The 19413-nt window shown below is 37.4% G+C and overlaps 1 protein-coding gene across 3 annotated transcripts in view; it reads right to left on the minus strand.

Moving 5' to 3' along the window:
* TBC1D32 (TBC1 domain family member 32) overlaps positions 1–13064 on the minus strand; it is a 77191-nt gene extending 64127 nt beyond the window's left edge. For all 3 annotated transcript variants that reach the window (XM_042892347.1, XM_042892356.1, XM_042892339.1), the window contains exons 1-12: positions 13002–13064; positions 10712–10866; positions 7542–7703; positions 6613–6790; positions 5924–5995; positions 4427–4552; positions 3019–3097; positions 2764–2864; positions 2616–2677; positions 1995–2139; positions 1328–1387; positions 12–111 (exon numbers count right to left, since the gene is read on the minus strand). In XM_042892347.1, the coding sequence (XP_042748281.1) occupies positions 12–111; positions 1328–1387; positions 1995–2139; positions 2616–2677; positions 2764–2864; positions 3019–3097; positions 4427–4552; positions 5924–5995; positions 6613–6790; positions 7542–7703; positions 10712–10866 (1240 nt within the window). In that variant the 5' untranslated portion in view covers positions 13002–13064. The remainder of the gene's footprint in view (positions 1–11; positions 112–1327; positions 1388–1994; positions 2140–2615; positions 2678–2763; positions 2865–3018; positions 3098–4426; positions 4553–5923; positions 5996–6612; positions 6791–7541; positions 7704–10711; positions 10867–13001) is intronic.
* Positions 13065–19413: the final 6349 nt, after the last annotated feature.

Consider the following 19413-nt stretch of genomic DNA (forward strand, 5'->3'; position numbering starts at 1 on the left):
AAAAAACTCACTAGAATGCTGCTGAGGGAAGTCATTGACTCTGGAAGTTTTACAAACTGCCGCCTTGCAAAATTCAAAATAATCAAGACATTGCTGAACAGCTGCATTAATCTGTAGGAAAAAAGAGCACCTAATAATGCAATACTAATCATTTTACAAGAAACGTATTTACTTTGGTATCCTAGTATTGCCCATTAATAAAAGAATGTATAAATTCAAATCACTGAAGCTATTTCATGTTTCAGGGCTTTGGAAGGGGTAAGAGAAAGGATGCAAAACTATGACTATTAAAACACATTAACACAAGCTTCAGCTGTATAAGCATGCTAAACCAATCAACCAATCTACAAACAAGAAGACAGAGAACATGTAAGCATTTTGAGAAGTTAATAACAATCCTCGATTGCCAAATGATCATTACTAGGAAGATTTTCACTATACATATGTGAAAAACTTTGTTGAGATTATATCTACTAAACCTTAAGGTTGGTTACTGGGTGCTTCCAGCTTTATTACATAATATTATTCATTTACATAATACAATCACTGTATATAAAAGTTGAAATTTTATCACCATGGAGTTAGAAATGAAACGCAATGTAGCACATGAAAAAAGAACTATGTTTAGACACTACATTTTGGATCTTTTGATTTTTTCACAATGACAAAAACTTACAGATAGGCACAAAAAAAAAAAATACCATGCCACCCTTACCTTCACACCATTACATAAACTACCCTGCTCTATGCTTATACATCACATAAAACTACCCTGCTTATGGACTTCCTATCATAATCTTTTAGCTGCAAGCCATTTGATTTAACTTGCTGACACTTTTATTCCTTAGCAGTTCATATCTGACTTTCAAGAGTACAATCTTCTTCTGACTCACTTTACATCCAAATTCAGCAGAGTTATTATTGCGTTTTTTCATGCAATGTTTTCTATTTTTATACAATGACAGAAATAATTATAAATAAGGATGAAAAATAAAATAACAGATAATTATCCTACTTAAACACCTGCTATAAAACAAAGTTCCACTTACTCAGAACAGGTCTCTGTATTAAAAATTGGTGCATTTAATTAAAGATAAAATTAGGGGGAAAAAAATTGCTCATCGAATCATACATTGGCCTGGGTTGAAAAGGACCACAAAGATCACCTAGTTTCAAACCCCCCGCCATGGGCACAGTCGCCAACTACCAGACCAGGCTGCTGAGAGCCACATCCAGCCTCATCTAGACTATGAACATGGAACACCTCTCACAAAAAGAACAAAGCAAAGCCAACAAACATGTAGAAATATCCTTGGAAAATACTTACCAAAGATTTATATTTCTTTTCCAAAAGCCTAAGTATCACTGTTCTGCTGTAATGTGCATGCTAAAATTACACAGAAGAAGTGGTGTCAATTCCAAATACATGAATTTTAGTTTTGAAACAAGAAAGTCAAAATTATTTCAAATTCTGTCCCATTAAGGATCCTGTGTGCAATATATATTCAACATACTGAACTCAAGCATGCTTAAACTAATATTATATTCAACCTGGCTTCTGTTTGCAGGAGATTAAGATGACCAAAAAAAAAAAAAAAATTGAAAAAGTCCACAGAATGTGCAATAGATCATACAGTAAAAATAATATCAGTAACAAGGCTGAAGTATTTTACATGTTTTACACCGTTGAGCAAATTGTAAATCACAAGTTTAGAAATGACGGACTGCAAAAGACTCTAACATCCACTGGCGCAGACAATTTGCGTACCTTAACATTTAACTTACTCTTGAGGAAGAGAGGGACTAGTGACAAAAGTCAAAGGATCTAAATGCCTAAAGAAACTCAAGATTTCCTTAATTACAGGTTTTATTACTATAGCTTGTTATCAATGTCCTAGTAGGTCTGTGATAAAAACAGTTAAAACCAAAGTTTTCAAGATTTGTCTGAAATCAACAAATTTGGTGGGTTTTTCTTTTACTTCCTTTTTGCTTACCGTCCACTTTTTAAACCATACAGCCTTGATATCCAGCAGAGCCAAAAAGTAGATGGGACTTAAGAAGTCTGAAGAGGCAGGATGATTGGGATCATGTTTTACTGACAACAGTGACAAGGTACTCTCCACTATTTCCTCCATGTATCTTAAGACATAAATAGGAAAAAAAAAACCAAAAGCAAAAATTACTTAAATCTGTCAGTAGTCTTCTAAACCAAACCTTAATGTAAATCCTTGCTGTTTAGGTAAAAATTAAATATCAACAATGTTATCTTTAAGTCAATCTTATAAGGACATGGATTCTTTATGTTACCATAAAAGAAATGAACAACAATATTAAGGTGTACTTTCTTAAAATAATTACATATTTTGTAAGCACAAGATGTCACATTTGTTACCTTGCAAAACAATCTGAAAGCTTAATAAACAGTTTAATATCATCCATGGTCACTCCTATGCACCTACCCTATTCTACTTTTCTTCTGTGATTCTATCCCTTTCCACTGACAAGTCATTTGCGCACCTTTTGAAGTATTTTGCTAACATCACATGCATCTAATTATATGTAAAAAAAAAATCTACAAATTGAAAAGCAACAATGAATTATGGAAGGCGACATACTTTTCTGGATAACGAATCCAGGAAGATGGAGCTTCCTTTTGGTATTCATTTAACAGACGAACCTGTTAACAGTATTAAAAGTTTAAAATTACCCGTGATATTTCAAAAATAACAAAAAAGATAAAAGGCATGAAAAATTCACTTATACCTTTTTAAGTATACGAGTTACGTCTGCATTAGATACATCCAGACCTGATGAAATGCGAAGAGAATATTCTCCAGAAAGGAAGTAAAACTCCAAATGCTGTGCTAAAAAAAAAAAAAAAACAAAGCAAAAAAACAACCAGCCCAGCCCCATGACAAGAGTGGCAAAACAGATTTAGTATACTGTTTCATAGAAGGTAAATTTTTTTTTGGGAAGTACATGACTCATGAATTCAAAAATGTAATTTAATGCACATACCTAAACTTGTATAGACTTCTCTTGTCATATTAAATGGAGATGAAGAGAAGGTTTTTGCATAAAACCTAAGAATTTTCTCCTAAGAAAGAAAAAGCAAGCAAGGTATTACGTAGTCATAGAACTGCGTACCAGCATTGCACAATAAACAATATGTAGTGACACTATTCTTAACATACTGTTATCTCTACAGATCTGAAATATATTTTATAAATGAATAGTTTGCTATCACAGAAAGCTCCAGAACCCTAGAAATGTTACCTAAACTGACAGCACCAGTGCAAAGCCTTACTAAAATACAAAGTAGCTGACTGGCAAATATTACCATAATTACTGTTAACACTAATGCTTTTTACGTCATTAAACATGCCAATGACTGTAACTAGCATTAAAACTAAGCAATTGTAGATCTTCCAAATTGAAAGAGTAATACATGACAGCAGCTCAGGCAACATTCATTTATTTGAAAAATCACTTTAAAATTCAGAAAAGGAAGGAAAAAAAGGCTTAATTGGCATAATAAATAATCTGAAAGTAGTTCAAGGAGCTACCATATTCTTGCCTCTTCATTGCCTGCACCATATTTCTGCATATTATTTTCTCATCATCATAGAATGTAAGCCTGACTTAAAATAGGAAATATTAACATGACACGTTTTACACAAGATTTTTGCCAATATTTTGCTTTACAATATTCAAACCTCTTCATCCCTTACTAAAAATATATAAAAGAGTATTGTGGTGCCTAAAAATCTACTGAAGTTCTGCTGTAATCCTTTAAATCAAGACCTGTTGGAATCATACAGGTCTTTTTTTAGCTTCAAAAACTTTATCTCACAGAATCACAGAATGGTCAGGGTTGGAAGGGACCTCAAGGATCATGAATCTCCAACCCCCCTGCCACACGCAGGGCCACTAACCTCCCCATTTAATACTAGACCAGGCTGCCCAGGGCCCCATCCAATCTGGCCTTGAGCACCTCTAGGGATGGGGCATCCACAAGCTCTCTGGGCAACCTGCAATAAGGTCACCCTGCAGCCTTCTTTTCTCCAGGCTGAACAAGCCCGTCTCCCTCAGCCTGTCTTCATAGGGGAGGTGCTCCAGTCCCCGGATCATCTTTGTGGCTCTCCTCTGGACCCTCTCCAACAGCTCTTTGTCTTTCTGAACAGGGGACTCCAGACCTGGACAGAGTACTCCGTATGGGGCCTCACAAGAGCAGAGTAGAGCGGGACAATCACCCTGTCCCTGATGGCCACCCCTCTTCTGATGGAGATACATCTGACACATACACAAATAACAAGTGCCTTAGGACCTTGCTGGACTACTCATAATGCACATGTAACTTCTCGTTCTTTTTCAATACTATTGAATATGGCTATATATCTAATGACTGTACAATAAACTAACTTACACTGAATATTTCATCGGGATCTGACAGAGACATCGTCAGGTGCTTACGTAGATTTGGCCAACACTCAGAGCTCAATACATCAGATGGAGGGGCCAAGCACAGCGTCTGCAATGCTTCTTGGCGAACCTGAAGAGTCAGAAAGATACACAACGCAAATCTGTCCAGAGCAACCTTTCAAATAAGTAATTTACAATTTAATTTGGAGGAAGGAAGAACTTGACTTGGCTGTACAACAGATAAGGAGTCCCAAAATACTTCCCCGTGGTGATCAGGGAAAAACACTACGCCTGTGAGATGAAAAAAAAAAAAATATATATATATATATATACGTATTATGAAGCAACAAAAACATTTTATAACATTAGATTTTCAATACTAGATGAAAGGACTGTATTTATTTCTATCTTACTTTCTGTTTGTCATCAAGTATTTTGCTACCAGGGAATATATACAAAAAACACCACCAAATGCTACAACTGCACCTAGCTGTTCTTTAAAACGCCTATAAAGCAAACCAGAAATACAGTTACTAAACAATCTGTATTTTACTGAACTTTAATTGGCTTCATAACCTAAATAACTTCTTTATTTTAACAATGGTTTACGGGCTGGTTTGGCACAGTTCCGTGACCAGCGGGGTGGAGGGATTCTGCAAAAACCGCGCCTCTAGAAAAGGGAAACAGGGGACCCCAAAATAATTAAAAACAGTGGCAACGATCTGAGGAGAAACAAGCTAATTTACTAAATATGGTGTTGGAATGCAAGATAACACACTATAATACAATATAATTAAATTGAAACTAATAAATCAAATATGAGAGAGAAAACGTCCGAAAGGTAGATAGGCCTCACCATAACACCGAGGTGAGATAACTAATCTCTAGTCACTTCATATTACTGAAGCCAAATGAAATTTCAACCATATTTAATAGCATCAGACACATTACCAAGGTTTCTAAGAAAATGTGGCTTACATAATCACCATGTTTATACCAGTTTTGCCAAGTTTCAAAATCACCAGCAATTGACTGGAGTTCAGAGACCCAAATTTGCACTAGCACTGACAGAAAGGCAAACATAACTTGAACATTACACGTTCAACTCGGGTTGTTGGCAAATCTGCAGGCATCTCTCTCCTGAGAGGGATAACACAAAGGACAACATGGAACTTATCAAAAAGACCAAAAGATGTAGATGTAGGAAACCAAAGTTCACCTTAAGTCCTTGCATAACAATTTTTTATAACTAAAAATGCTCATCTATAACACACAAACTCCTGATCAAAAAACTAAGATACTTGCTGCAACTACAGTTTTTGAGCCTGATTGTCACGAGTGAAATACTGCATTGCTGTGCACTTACAGCACTGAAGCCAAGATACAAGAAACAAGAGAAGATTCCACTTACTTACATAAGAATGCTTACATAGTAGCCTGTTTTCCAATGTGCCATAAACATTAATTTGTATCAACCTTTTATTTTTTCTCTTAAACTTACTTCCTTAGGCTGAATAGGGTCAAGCTTTTCCACAAGCAGCTGCAATTGTTCTTGACTCATGAATGTATAACTCTGTAATACATATTATACAATGAACATTCATGTATTTTATTAAGCTGAATAACAGAAGATTAAGATAATCAGTCTCTCTGTATCTAATTTACTTCTAATAATTAGAACTTTGAAATGTTGAAATTAATGTTAAATTAGTACAGATGTTAAACATTCTCTGAGATTTGGCCAAAGGTAAATTTACATAGAAATAAAGATTTCCCTTACAAATATTGCTTTGCTTCACTTAAAAGTTTCCTGTATCTTCATAAAACACCCTACGATAATTAATGAAGTAGTACAGTGAAGCAGTCCAGAAATAAAGTATATGTTATTTGGCTTTTAAAGTAAAATTACAAAAAAATTGAATAAAATACAGCTTTAACTATTCTCTTAGTCTATGCAATATTTGCATTGGTACTTTAGAATGTATATACAGGATTCATCTCCAGTATATGCTGTCTAAAGGTCAAACAGCATAAGCTCAGTACTTCAAAGCATAAGAATGACATTTCATTTATTTTCAACTATATCAAAGATAGGAAGCATTAATCATTCTCTAGGGCTGCCTCTCAATCTCTGCTAGCAGAAATTTTGCAGTATCATGCTTATTTCATAACAGAGAAAAATGCATTTACTTGATTGAATGAAGAGTCACTGTCGGAACAGTTGTCTGTGCCATAATAACTTTGAGATTTCTTCTTGGTTTCACTACCCAGCTCCTTTTTACACATCCGATCTTCTTCAAACTTGTTAACTAAAGACTCTACCACAACCGTCATGACATTCTTCAAGGCATGCATCATTTCTCTGTATCTTCAAAATAAAAACAATTTTCATATTAGAGCATAGAGGTAACAAATTCAAAAAGCCCACATAATTAATTAGGTCACTTAAAGCAAATATGGCACATTACTTCGATCAGAATACAGTGGATGAAAAACAATGAAAATAAAAGTCCAAATCCAGAATGAGCAACAAAATATGCAGGTATCCTTCATGAGTCAGGAAACTGTATTTCAAAATTATAATGAGATTCTCTTTTGCCCTTCTAAAACCATTCAAGGAAACCATCATTGAAATAATCCTACCCAGAGAGGTTCTTAAGCAGGAAGCATGTGAATCCATTTGAGGGGAAGATCTGCGCCTGAGGCAACAGATGAGTTTTAAGTATTATTACTAAGTATTGTTTGTTTTTTTCAGACCTTTTTCTGTTGTAAGCCTTGAACAGAACCAGAAAAGAACATGCCAACTTGATTCAAGGTCATGAATACAGGTCACAGAATCGCAGAATGGCTTGGATTGGAAGGAATCCCAAGGATCATCAAGTTCCAATCCCAACCATACACCAACCTCCAGATCTGATACTAAACCAGGCTGCCCGCGGCCCCATCCCATCCAGACGGAGCATCCACAGCCTCTCTGGGCAGTCTCTTCCAACACCTCACCATTCCCTCTCTAAGAACACCTCCCCTAAACATTCCCATGAGCTCAAAACCCTTGTCCCTTGAAAGAAAAAAGACAGATCAAGAAGTAATAAAAATGTAAATTACATGTATATACTCACTGTTTTGATTCACGTGTCTTCTTAGTAACGTGTTGGACAAGAGTATCATAGCCAGAAACCTCACTCTGATTTTGAGTAGAAGTACATTTTTCTGATTCTTCTTCAATCACAGAGCCCAGAGTATTATTTATATATTGCCTAAGGTATTTCACAAATTCATAGCTGAAACAAACATCCAAAATTGAAATGCAGCATTACTTTGTGATCATTCTCAAACATTTTTGGTGCTGCATTAACATCTTTCCGCATAGGTATCTTACTTTAAGGTAAGGATTTATAGAGAAATAAACCTCAACTGTGAAAATACAATAAAGACTGATTTTCTTCAATATTCAACATAATCTAGGAAGGAACAGTATCAAATTGTTAAGGTTTTGTAGAGAAAAGCAAAGTATCAAGAAATCTCAAACTTAAAACTGCAAAAAAAAAAAAAAAAAAAAAAAAAAAAAAACCAAAACACATTACTTTGATCATCATTAATATGTCACTGTCTTATTTTGATTTTATCAAATGCAGATCCGTAACTACTTTGTGTTAGTTACAATAAATTCACAGTAAGAAAAATTCAAACAGAAATCATAGAATCACATCATAGAATGGCTTAGGCTGGAAAGGACCTTAAAGATTATCAAGCTGCATTCTCCAACCACTTTATCACGTAAGCACAGAGGCATAGCTATAAAGTGTAAATAAAAGCAACTCTTACAGATTAGCAGCTCTTGCTTTTTTGGATATATTAAAAAAATCACTTTATACTGAAGATACAAAAAAAAAAAAAGCACAGAAAATTTTATCTTGTATTATGATATGTACTTTATCATTGAATTGCCTACCTCAAGTTCTATCAGGTGTAACAGCTCTATTTTTTTTCCTGTTTATTTCCCTTCCTATCTTACTTTTGTTCTAAGGGAAAATAATGGAAATTCATTTCAAGAAAGATGTAAACACATTTATTTACATTCTCCTTCCTTCTAGGCTAGCTTTTCACTTCTGCAATAATGAAATTGCCAAATTCTCCACTTAATGAAAGATTTCATAAAACTCTCCTTTTTTTTTTTTTTTTTTTTTTTTTAAATAACATTTCCATGGTATACACTTTTGTAGTGACAGCTTTACTCTGACATACACAACAATCACTGAGTTTATGCCTTCTTGAAATCCTAGTATTACATTTTGCACCTTAAAAACATTTTCTAACAAGTGTTTCAGACATCTCAAAAATACTTCTTCACATGCAGAAGTAAGTCGCACTGATCTGGCTAGTCTTACAATGGAAGTTCCAGCACGAAAAACAAACAAACAAACAAAAAAAAAAAAACTGTAAAGAAAACTCCAAGATTTAAATTTTATATGTATCAGAACTGTACCAGCTATTTATACAATAAAAATCTACCAAACCGAAGTTCTTCATTTCTGCTACTGCATTTAAACTTCAAATTGATTGAGATGTCTTTTTTATTTGCTTTCTGAGGACCCTGCGTCTCTCTTTTCCACATTGCAGTGGAAAAGTCTAAAGCGAGGACTCAAAACCTGGTAAAAATGCTGACACACAATCACTATGAGACAGAAGTAATACTGATGAGAATGCAGATCTGAACAAGGGAAAAGTACATGCTGCTAATAGAGAGCCAGCAGTCCAGATAGATGGTGTAAGTGTCAAGGAGGAAGTTTCCTAATGGTTCTGGTCATAAAGCTCCATACAGCCTCGAACATTTCTGAAAACCCAACCATACAACTGTGGGTCATGAATGTGTAAAGACCCCAACACCTCCAGAAACACTCCAGCATCAGAAAGTAATGTTCTCACTGAAGAGAGCATTTGAGAGAATCATTTGACATCCTGCACATTACTTCTACATTAAAACCTGCCTCATGAAAATGAAGGATCTGTTTGTATCCCAGTGTTTTACCATACCAGAAATAATAATGGATGTAGTTTCAGTGTTCAGAATTGGAACACTATTCTTTTACTCTCACCAGTTATAGAATTACCCCCTTTACCCTGATAATTCTTCTAGTAGCTTTTCAGAAAAAAATATTGGCCGAATTAATGTCACGTTCTTCATTTAACTGTACATGTCCTCTAAATGAAAGCATGCTGCTTACAAAGCACATTTTTAATTTTGATATATCTGTAACAAGCTTTTTACACTCAGGTTTGTCTCAGGTTTGGCGCTCAAAATCTTAAAGACTTCTAACAAATCAAAGGAACTGATACAACTTGCAAAACAAATCTGAAATGAACTAAAAATCTATTCTAATGCATTTAGTATCTTGGAAAGATACAAATAGATGAAAGTGTGAAAATGACAGAACAAGAGTTTATGCAAAAATCTCACTATTTGAGTTATTTACTTTTGCACAACTTCTACCACTCACAACACAAAGCTAAAACTACACAAATTTTAGCAAATTCTAGACAGTTCCATTTCTGAGGGGTTAAATACCAGGTAGTCAGCTTTCTCAAGAGAAATCAAGTCACAAAACTCTGGTCCATATTAAAACGTCTTCAAGATCATTTTAGCTCGATATTCCCTTAACTTGTCATAGACACATCCTAAAAAATCCTCCACAGTTGAAAAGCAAACATGTTAGAAGTGGAAGTTCATGGAACTACCAAGGAAGTTCACATTTGACTTAACAAAAAATGTGACATATTTCCATCTTATGCAAAATGTAAGCTTACGGAACAACTTACTGATAAGATATATAAAGGTTCAGTAAACTAAGCCACACAAAACAAACAAATATAGAAGTCAGGTAGCTTTGTAAAATTTTACTTTATTCTGATAAACAAAATTATATTGCCTTGCAAGTGTCAAAAACATCCTGATAGTCTTCAGCTAGGACTTCTTTGAACTTCTGTTTGCATTTGTTTAGTACCATATTAGTGCAAGTGCATTAAGCAGTAACTGAAGAGCTGTTTGTGAGAAATTTACAAAATGCAAACGTAAAAATAAAGTATCGCCAAGAGTGGAAAAAATGTCAGAATTCATTGTATTCTCTAAATTAACAGCTCCTGAGATCTGATTACTGACAGGAGTCTCTCTATAAAAAATGCATGCATGTTCATTCACACATTGATACAAACTGCGAACATTTTCCATGAATACCATGTTCAACATATTTTACCTCCTCCTGAATGTTAAAAATAGCAAAAATATTTTTACTTGTGAAAATTTTCATCAGTTTCCTCCAAATGCAAGAGAATCTCTTCTGCACATTCCACTGACGGGGCCCCAGTGATTTTTTCCTTCACACTTTGCAGCAATTGTCTAAGCATGGACTGTAACAGAGCTTCATCTTCGTTTGTAAACTGAGACATCTGTAAGAAGTAAATTAAGAAAAAAGTGATTTCATTGTTCCTTTTTTTTATTCTTACCTTAAGATGCAACAAAAACCCTCAATTTCTGTGCCTGTTATCAAAAGCATGAGATCATGCTATAAAAACACCTGACTACAAACAGGAAGCGTTTGATAATGCCTATCTTCCAACAAACTGGTATCAATATAACCAAATCAGTTTTAACGGGTTTTCTGTTCTCTTAGAGCAACGTTCTCAATGCATAAAGAAAATTCTGAGCATTTTGCTTTTGTTTGTAACTGCATGAAAACCATCCCATAACTACAAAAGAAAAGAAAAAAAAGTTTCACATATGACTATCTTGATGAGAAACCCCTAGACGTCTCTCACCTTCTACTCAATACTGTTGCTGCCCAGTCCTGATTTTTGTATCCCTCCACTCAGAGCTAGAGCTGTGCCTGTCGTGGAAGGTGCTGGAAGCTTTTGCAAGTAACAACAATCAGGTGAAATTGTCATAAATGTTTTATTTTGCCATGCTATCAACAGCAGAGTGACCTGACAGAATTCTGCCATTTCAACACTACAGCTACTGCGAAAAACAAAGAGCAGCAGAAGTGGGAAATATATGTTAAGTACACAAGACAGCATTCTAGTTCAATTTTCGAGAGCTGCCAACCAAACAAAACCCCTCAATTTCTAGTTCACTATTTAATAAGCTTAAAATAATGCACAGCTTAAACTTCTTCATATGCCGAGGAACGTTTCAAATCCCTAATGCTAGTTCTACTTTATATACTTCCAATCTATTTGAGGAAGAATGATTTGGAGAACTTTAGGAAAAAAAATGTCAATCAAAAGACACTCCAAACACCTGTGAGTAAACTATATGCACACTTAGAAGTGACAGTGTAATAAATCACTTCATGAAACTTGAAGAAAAAAAAAAAATCAATTATCTAGTTCCAATTTGAGAAGTTACCCTTTATTAAAGGTACAAGGTAGATGAGTTTGAAGTTCTCTGTGGCAAGTAGTACAGCCGATAAACATTTTAATTTGATCAAACATAATTCAATATCAATGTAACCATCCTACCAGAAAAAGTATTAAAATAAATTAAAAAACAATAATAATAATAATAATAATTCTTCGTGATATTCTTGTAACTCCCTGGTTTGCAGTCCCTCTGCCTCAAAAATCACAGTCTCTTGGCATTTAATCAGTCAATTCGCTTTAGGTCTGTGCCAACCACTCTCACAAATCTTGTATTTTGACCCTAACATCATCCTAAACCCTTGGAGAAGAAAAACAAAAACAAACATCCAAAACTCCCTCGATATTTTGAGCCAGGAGGCATTTTTAGAAGTGTCATGTTTGAATACCAGTTAGCAACCCCTGCAAAGCACCATTCACATTATTCATGGAGACAGATTATGGAAATACTGCAGTTTTATCTCTTCCTCCCTTTGAAATGTATAATGTGACTTACATAAGCACTAACTTGCTTATCTTAACATTCACTTGTAGCAGTGTGCAGTTTGGGTTACTCAGCAGGCACACTTGCTTCCCTGCAAAATCTGGATTATCACTTCCTAGCTAAAACACACCAAACCCAGTTTGTGCACGTTAGGAAAGTTCAAATTCGTCGCAGCGAAATCACTCCACAACCAAAAAGTCTGTGGGATGATGGAAGAAGTGCCTTGCTGCAGCCTGGGTTTATCCACGCGAAGGGGAAGCTCACAGAAGCCCTTGTCTGAGCAAGACACTGCACACGGACGTTTAGCAACGAACCACCGATTCCAGCCCACAGGAACACGGATGCGTTAGAACCCCCACCTCTCCCATTTCTTATCGTCAGTCACCTCAACTGCTCATCAGGTTTAGGAGCAACCAGATTTCTCATGACACGTATACAAACAGCTTTTTCTTTTTCAAAGCGTCGGGAGAAGAGCACACAGCTCACCAGGTTCCCCCCGCACTAAACAGACTAACTAAACAGAACACCCCGCCCCACTCCCCTCCCGCACCACCAGTCCCGCGCAGCCCCTAGATCCGAGCGGCCCCGCCAGGCCCCGCCACGAGAGCAGGGCCATCCCCGGACCGGAACCGGCTGCCTCCCCGCCCCGCCGCGCACGGAGCCCAGAGCCCCGCACAGTCACCTCGGGGCGGCGATGACCTCCCTTCGCGGCGGCCGCACGTCTCCCCCAGTCGCGGCCCGTAGCAACCGGCGGCGCCCGCTGCCGAGTCTCGCAAGGCCCCTAGCAACATCGCGAGAGTCTCGCAGGGCCCAGCTCGCACCCTGCTGGTGCGGTCGTTGCGTTGGCTGTGGCTGCGTCCAGGTCCTGGCTGGTTAGGAGCTCGGGCGTCTGGCCGCCTTCTCCCTTCGCTCCGGGCAGAAGGGCGGCGGTCCCGGCACGACACGGCCTCCTTTAGCTGTGCGCAGCTGCCCTGCATGGCGTGGTCTCCATGTTGTTGGCCAAACAATGTAAAGGGACAGCGTCCCTTTATGCACATCGACCTTTATTCCTTCCCCTACACACACTATTCCAATACTGTGACAAAGCACCCACCACCCACGAAACTGCAAGGGAAAACCCAAGGATTGAGTAGCTAGGATGCATTTGTGTGCCAGTGAAGTGGGTGAAGCACTGAGACATGGCTCACTTTGCTGCCTTGTCCTTAGCTGGGTGTGTAAGGGCTCACCTCTGGCAGTCCCCAGCAGCTCCAGCCCTGTGTTGTGCAGCTTAGAGTCATGCAATCATTTGAGTTGAAAATGTAGGAATGGAATGTTGTTTCTGCATCATCAAAATGGGGGAATGGAGTTGGAGAAATAGAGGACAGTGTATTTGTGTTTCATAACTTGTCCTTAGCTGATGTGAAAAGGTAAAAATAACATATATGCTAGTAGCATATTTTAGAAATACAGTTGCTGAATTATGTGATTAACTCTTGCTTGCAAAACTGCAATAGTTTTTAAATGTTGCAAATAGTGTAGGTATAGTATTGTGGACTAGAAAGCATATTGTAAGGCAGTTCTGTTTGGATAAGAGACCCTCAGCAAAAGGAAAACAGACTTAACAAACATCAAAACGGGCAAGGCCTCCACACAAGGCTGGATTGCCTCACTCTGTGGGTAGGTTGAAATGCAGCAGGCAGGCATCAAGATACTCCTGTCTAGCCTCCTTCCAAACTTATCTCTATCCAAGGACAAGCAGATGTCCAGAAATAATGACCAAGTATTGAGTGAGCAAATGTTAAAAGTTAAATAAGTAGTGACTTATGCTTAGCTAGTAAAAATTTGTATTTAGCCAGTATCAGAACATTTAGTTATGCTCAACCAAGAACCAGAACTCAACCAATGGGAAACCATGGGAGTAAGAGATAAGCATTGGGTAATAGGGAATAAAAGATGTAACACTGTTTTCTGTGGGTTCTCCTGCTTGTAGGACACCTGTCATTGCAATTGCAAATAAAATCTGCTTTATCAGAGATACCATCCTGATAAATTATTTGGATATTTCCAACAGAAAGGACTCTAAAAGGTCAACTAATCCAGTTCCCCTGCAATGAACAGGGACACCTATGGCTACATCAGGTTGGTCAAAGCCTGGTCCTGCCTGACCTTGGGTGTCTCCAGAGATAGGGTTTCCATCAGCTGTCTGAGCAACTTTTACCATGGGATAGAGGCCTGGATTCATAACCAGACTGAAGTAAGACAACTTCAAAGTGGGCGCATACCATGACTTTGTCCTACAAATAAATGCAAAGCAGAAAAGAGCAAAGGCATTTTGATGTGATATTGAAACATTTTGAATTCCTAGTCCTTACTGAAAGACATTCTATTTTAGCATGCCTTTACTATCTTACAAAACAACATACTGCAGCTGTAGTGGCATTATAGGAAGTTGTTCTCATTCTACCAGTGATGCTTCCAGAACCCTTTTGTTCCTTTCTATGCACATCCCCTTCGTGTTTCATCCAGCTGCTTTTAGCCACAACAGAGCTGTTCTTCTTCCTGAGCAGAGCAGGCAGATATCAGGTGCCATTTGACATGATCATTAGCAGGCATGCAGACAGATACCTTTGGAGGGTGATGCTTCAGAGTGAGAAATGCTATTCTAAAGTGCATTATATTTACATGAATGAGTATCAGCCACATGAGACATTGAAATCACTAAAATTACTCATGTAGATTTCACAGTGGTGAAATTCCACTGCCTCTGATAGCCAAGTAATCTTTCTCAATGCATAAATATACTATAGATGTTCTCTCCCAGCAGTACAAACAGGAAGAACCCTCCTCAGGAAGCTCAGGAAGATATGCAATACAAACAAGTTTTCTTCAGATTTCCAGGTTCTTTAGAACATCAGACTGCTAATTTCAATGATCTTAGAAACTTAGAGGAACAAGCAAATACATCAGTTCTTCAAAGATGTAGCATATAATCCGAGTTTCAAAATTTGAAATACAACAGGGATGTGAGTCATTTGATTGCTACAGATGTGGAGTCCACAGTACAGGAGAGATGTAAGCCTGTTGAAGTGCATCCAGAAGAGGGCCACAAAAATGACTGAAGGGACGGAACACCTCTCCTTTGAGGACAGGCTGAGAGACCTGGGGTTGTTCTGCCTGGAGAAGAGAAGGATAGGAGGTGATCTGATCTGGAAAGCAGCCTTTCAATACCTACAGAGGAGCTACAGGAAAGAAGGGGATGGAATCTTTAGCAGGGAGATGGCTTCAAGCTTAAAGATTTAGGTTAGATATAAGGAAAAAGTCTTTTACAGTGACAGTAGTGAGGCACTGGAAGAGGTTGCCCAGAGATGTGGTTGATGCTCTGTCCCTGGAGGCTTTCAAGGCAAGGCTGGATCAGGCCCTGGGCAACCTGATCTAGCTGTGCATGTCCCAGTTCATTGCAGGGGAGTTGAGTAGGTGACCTTTAAAGGTTACTTCCAACTCTAAATATTCTAAGTATGATTCTGTGATTAATAAAATTATTTCCTCATATTCCAAAATTTGAATTATTACCTTTGGAAATAGTTTATTCCAAATTTTCCAATACCAGTATTTCAATACCACTCCACTGGTGTGGCCACACCTTAAGTATTTAGTGCACTTTTGGGCACACAGTACAAAAGAATGTAGATCTATTAGAGAGCGTCCAAAGGAGGGCTATGAAGATGGTGAAGGGTCTGGAGAGGAAGATTTATAAGGAAGGGTGGAGGTCCCTTGGTTTCTTGGTTCAGCCCAAAGAAGAGGAGACTGGTGGGAGACCTTATAGTAGCCTATACCTCCTCATGAGGAGAGCAGAGATAAGCACTTGCTTCTCTGCTGACAGCAACAGGATTTGAGGGAACAGCATGGAGCAGTGTCAGGGAAAGGTCTGGGTGCTAGGAAAAGGTTCTTCACTAGACCATGGTTGGGCACTGGAACAGGCTCCCTAGGGAAGTGGAGCTTGACGGAGTTCAAGAAGCGTCTGTACAGTGCTCTTAGACATATGGTCTCATTTTTAGGTGGTCTTATGTGGAGTCAGGCGTTGGACTTGATGATTATTCTGGGTCCTTTACACTGGGGATATTAAGTGCTTCTGTGATTCTGTGAATCTATGAACTTTCTGTCAATCTAAAATATTCCTACAGTGTCTCCAGCACAGCCATTCAGAAAGGAGAAAACCATGAACAACAAAGGAATCTTCTTTACAGTTAGCGTAATGGTAGAAATAGTTCATCTTAATGCTAGCGACATTAAAATATGGAAATAATTTATCTTCTTTCTTTCTTGTGTGCTCTGCTGTGTTTCCTCCCCTATTCTTCTGTTGCAAGACCACCACCCATTTGTGGATGGCACATAAAGATCTGTAGAGAGAAAGATTTTATGTAGTTAATACATATGCATTAGCGTCTCTAGGAACATTTAACCAAGATTTTCACCAACTGCATAAGTACAACTTCTGCTATAGCAAATTGAAGGGGTTGATTTTTGAATTTTTGGTGGAATAACTTACCATAACTTACCATAACCAGATTTCAGATATTGAAATCTGACTGCATGCTTTTGCTTGCCTGATAAGGTTTTCACAGAAGCATTACTAAAGAACTTAAAGTCGGGACGAAACAGTACTTGACCAAAAAAAAAAAAAAAAAAAAAAATTCTAGAAGTTTTTTTAAAAAAATCAGCTTTCTTTAGTCAGTTCCAAAGCAGATTTGAAGCCATGTGGAGCCAGGATATCCCCACTTCAGCTTTTCACATCCCTGGATGTCACAAATGGAGAAATAAGTGTGAAATCTGCGTCTGAAGGTATGACAAGAAGCCTACCTCTCTTTTCTGAATACTCTGACATCCCTTAAGCAGTTCTTGAGCCCCCAAATAAAAGATGAAGACACTTCATCAACCCTTCTATGACCAGTGTGGCATTTATTGTCCTCTCACATCATTATTCATGGAAATTTCCCAAATTTAAAGGAACAATGAGCATGTTTTAAAAGTTCACTAGATCATAATCTAATCAAAAATATCAAAAAGGAAATGGCTTAAAATATTACTGCTGATGGGAAAGTCTATTTAAATAATCTCCAAAGGAAATTTTCTATTTCAGAAACCATCTATTCTTCCCTCCCTGTGTTCTCTAGGGAAATTCTAACCCATTGCTAGATGTTTCCTTCTAAAACAAGTAATAAGGGAACACTGGGAGGATAGCAGGCTGGATCATTTAATAGCTCCAAGTGAACTTGCAATACATATGTTAAAACATGTCTACACAGAATTTGCATCAGTTCCATTACAAAAAAGAATTGAACTATCATGATTTTAGTGTAGTTATATCAGATGAGTTTGAATCTCACTAGTGAGAGCTAAGCCTATGTAAACCTTGCATAAGCTCTTACACAAATCAAAAAATAAAATTGTGTCAGTTTAAGGATTACCTATTTGGTAATTACACTTCAGTGATACTAATACTTCATAAAGACTGAAGATCTTACATTGCTATTCCTGATTTCTATCAGTGGAAAACAGATAGAAAATCAATAGGACTCTCATAATATTATAAAGCACCAGCTCAGAACCATCCTATCCAATAACAGCCAGAAACGTTATTGATTAAAAATGTAACATAGTGAATATATAGATACTGATTTTTCCATCTGTATGAAGCAGGTTGCATTAATAGATACTCTGTGTGTGCCTGTAAAAGTGACTACTAGAACAGAGATTCAGACAATAAAATCCACACTGCAATGCAAAGTGACTGCCTCAGTGAATCAGAAACAAATTAAGCTTCAATAACAATATAAAAATCCAAACACCAATAAAATGGTTTCCTGATCCACAAATCTTTCTTGGTGAAACTTCAAGGATATACATGTCACTGACTGAGAATAGCCTTAACTAATTCTCTTAACATTGGACTTATTTCTTTAGAAATTAAGGAAAATAAAACGATCATTTATGTGCCATTATGAAAATGAATGGCACAGAAGTACAAAATGATTAGCAAGCATCAGCATAAATCTCTGACTTATTTACCATCTCTTTTCTAATTAGTATTTCTGTTTGTTTTTTCTCGTATGCTTCCTGAAGGTGGCAGCAGTACTCAATAGTTGCATACGTGTCTGACTTTTGAACTTACTGACCTCCGTGGCATTTCTTTCAGCGTTAAGGCATTTGTATGTATTGTTTATAGTACACTAAGGTTGAATTTTGATGGCATAGTTATTGTACTTTTGCACATATGATATAAAATATCTATGCAGACTGAAGAAAATATGTTGACTTGGAGTGGCAAGTTACTGCATCTTTTGCAAATATGACTAAAAAATAATTTTAATTAACATTGTACTGTTGATTACAGTTAAAGTTGTCCATTCCATTGACTTCAGTGAAGGCTGGATCACGTACATTTTCTGAACTGAACTGTTAGCTGGTTTGGGGACACTATGTTAGCGTTAGCACTTCAAAACACTACAAAAGTTATCTGTGATCATTGAGGAAAGATAATAACCTGCCTATAGGGTTTCTTTCAGTTCCATTCTTCCACTTCATCTTAATTGTTTGCAATTACTATTAGAGTTATTCAGGCCAACAGTATCTCACACCAGCACAGTAGGATTTTAATTCAGAAGTAATCTTTTACATTGCTTCCCCACTTTGCCTTTTAATTTAGACTCAGTACAGTTTGCATTAAGTGCCATATTCTTGCCACCAAGGCAAAGCAATTACACTGACATAAGAACCAGGAAGCAATTTAGAGACCTCTGTTCTCCTTCCAATCTACAAGCAGCTGCCGGGTCTGGAGCTTGCAGATCCCGGTTGCAGTCTGGAGAATCATGAAGCCAGCAGCAGTGCTGGTGCTAGGTGACAGCAGGCCTGCCAGTCTTTTATGAAATTCAGATCTGCTCTCACCACTTATTCAACACAGCAAGATGGATATTTTCATAATTGCATGATTGTGTGACCCATAGAAACTTCCTTCAGATTTTCCTCAAAGCTTATTGTTAAGTCCTGCACCTGTCACATATTTTAGAATTCATTCATCACTTCCTTCTAATTGCTGATGCGGTAATTACGTTGAGAAC

This window comes from Lagopus leucura, unplaced genomic scaffold (genome assembly GCF_019238085.1).
Source record: "Lagopus leucura isolate 7727_CA_CO unplaced genomic scaffold, USGS_WTPT01 Super-Scaffold_73, whole genome shotgun sequence".
Lineage (NCBI taxonomy): Eukaryota > Metazoa > Chordata > Aves > Galliformes > Phasianidae > Lagopus > Lagopus leucura.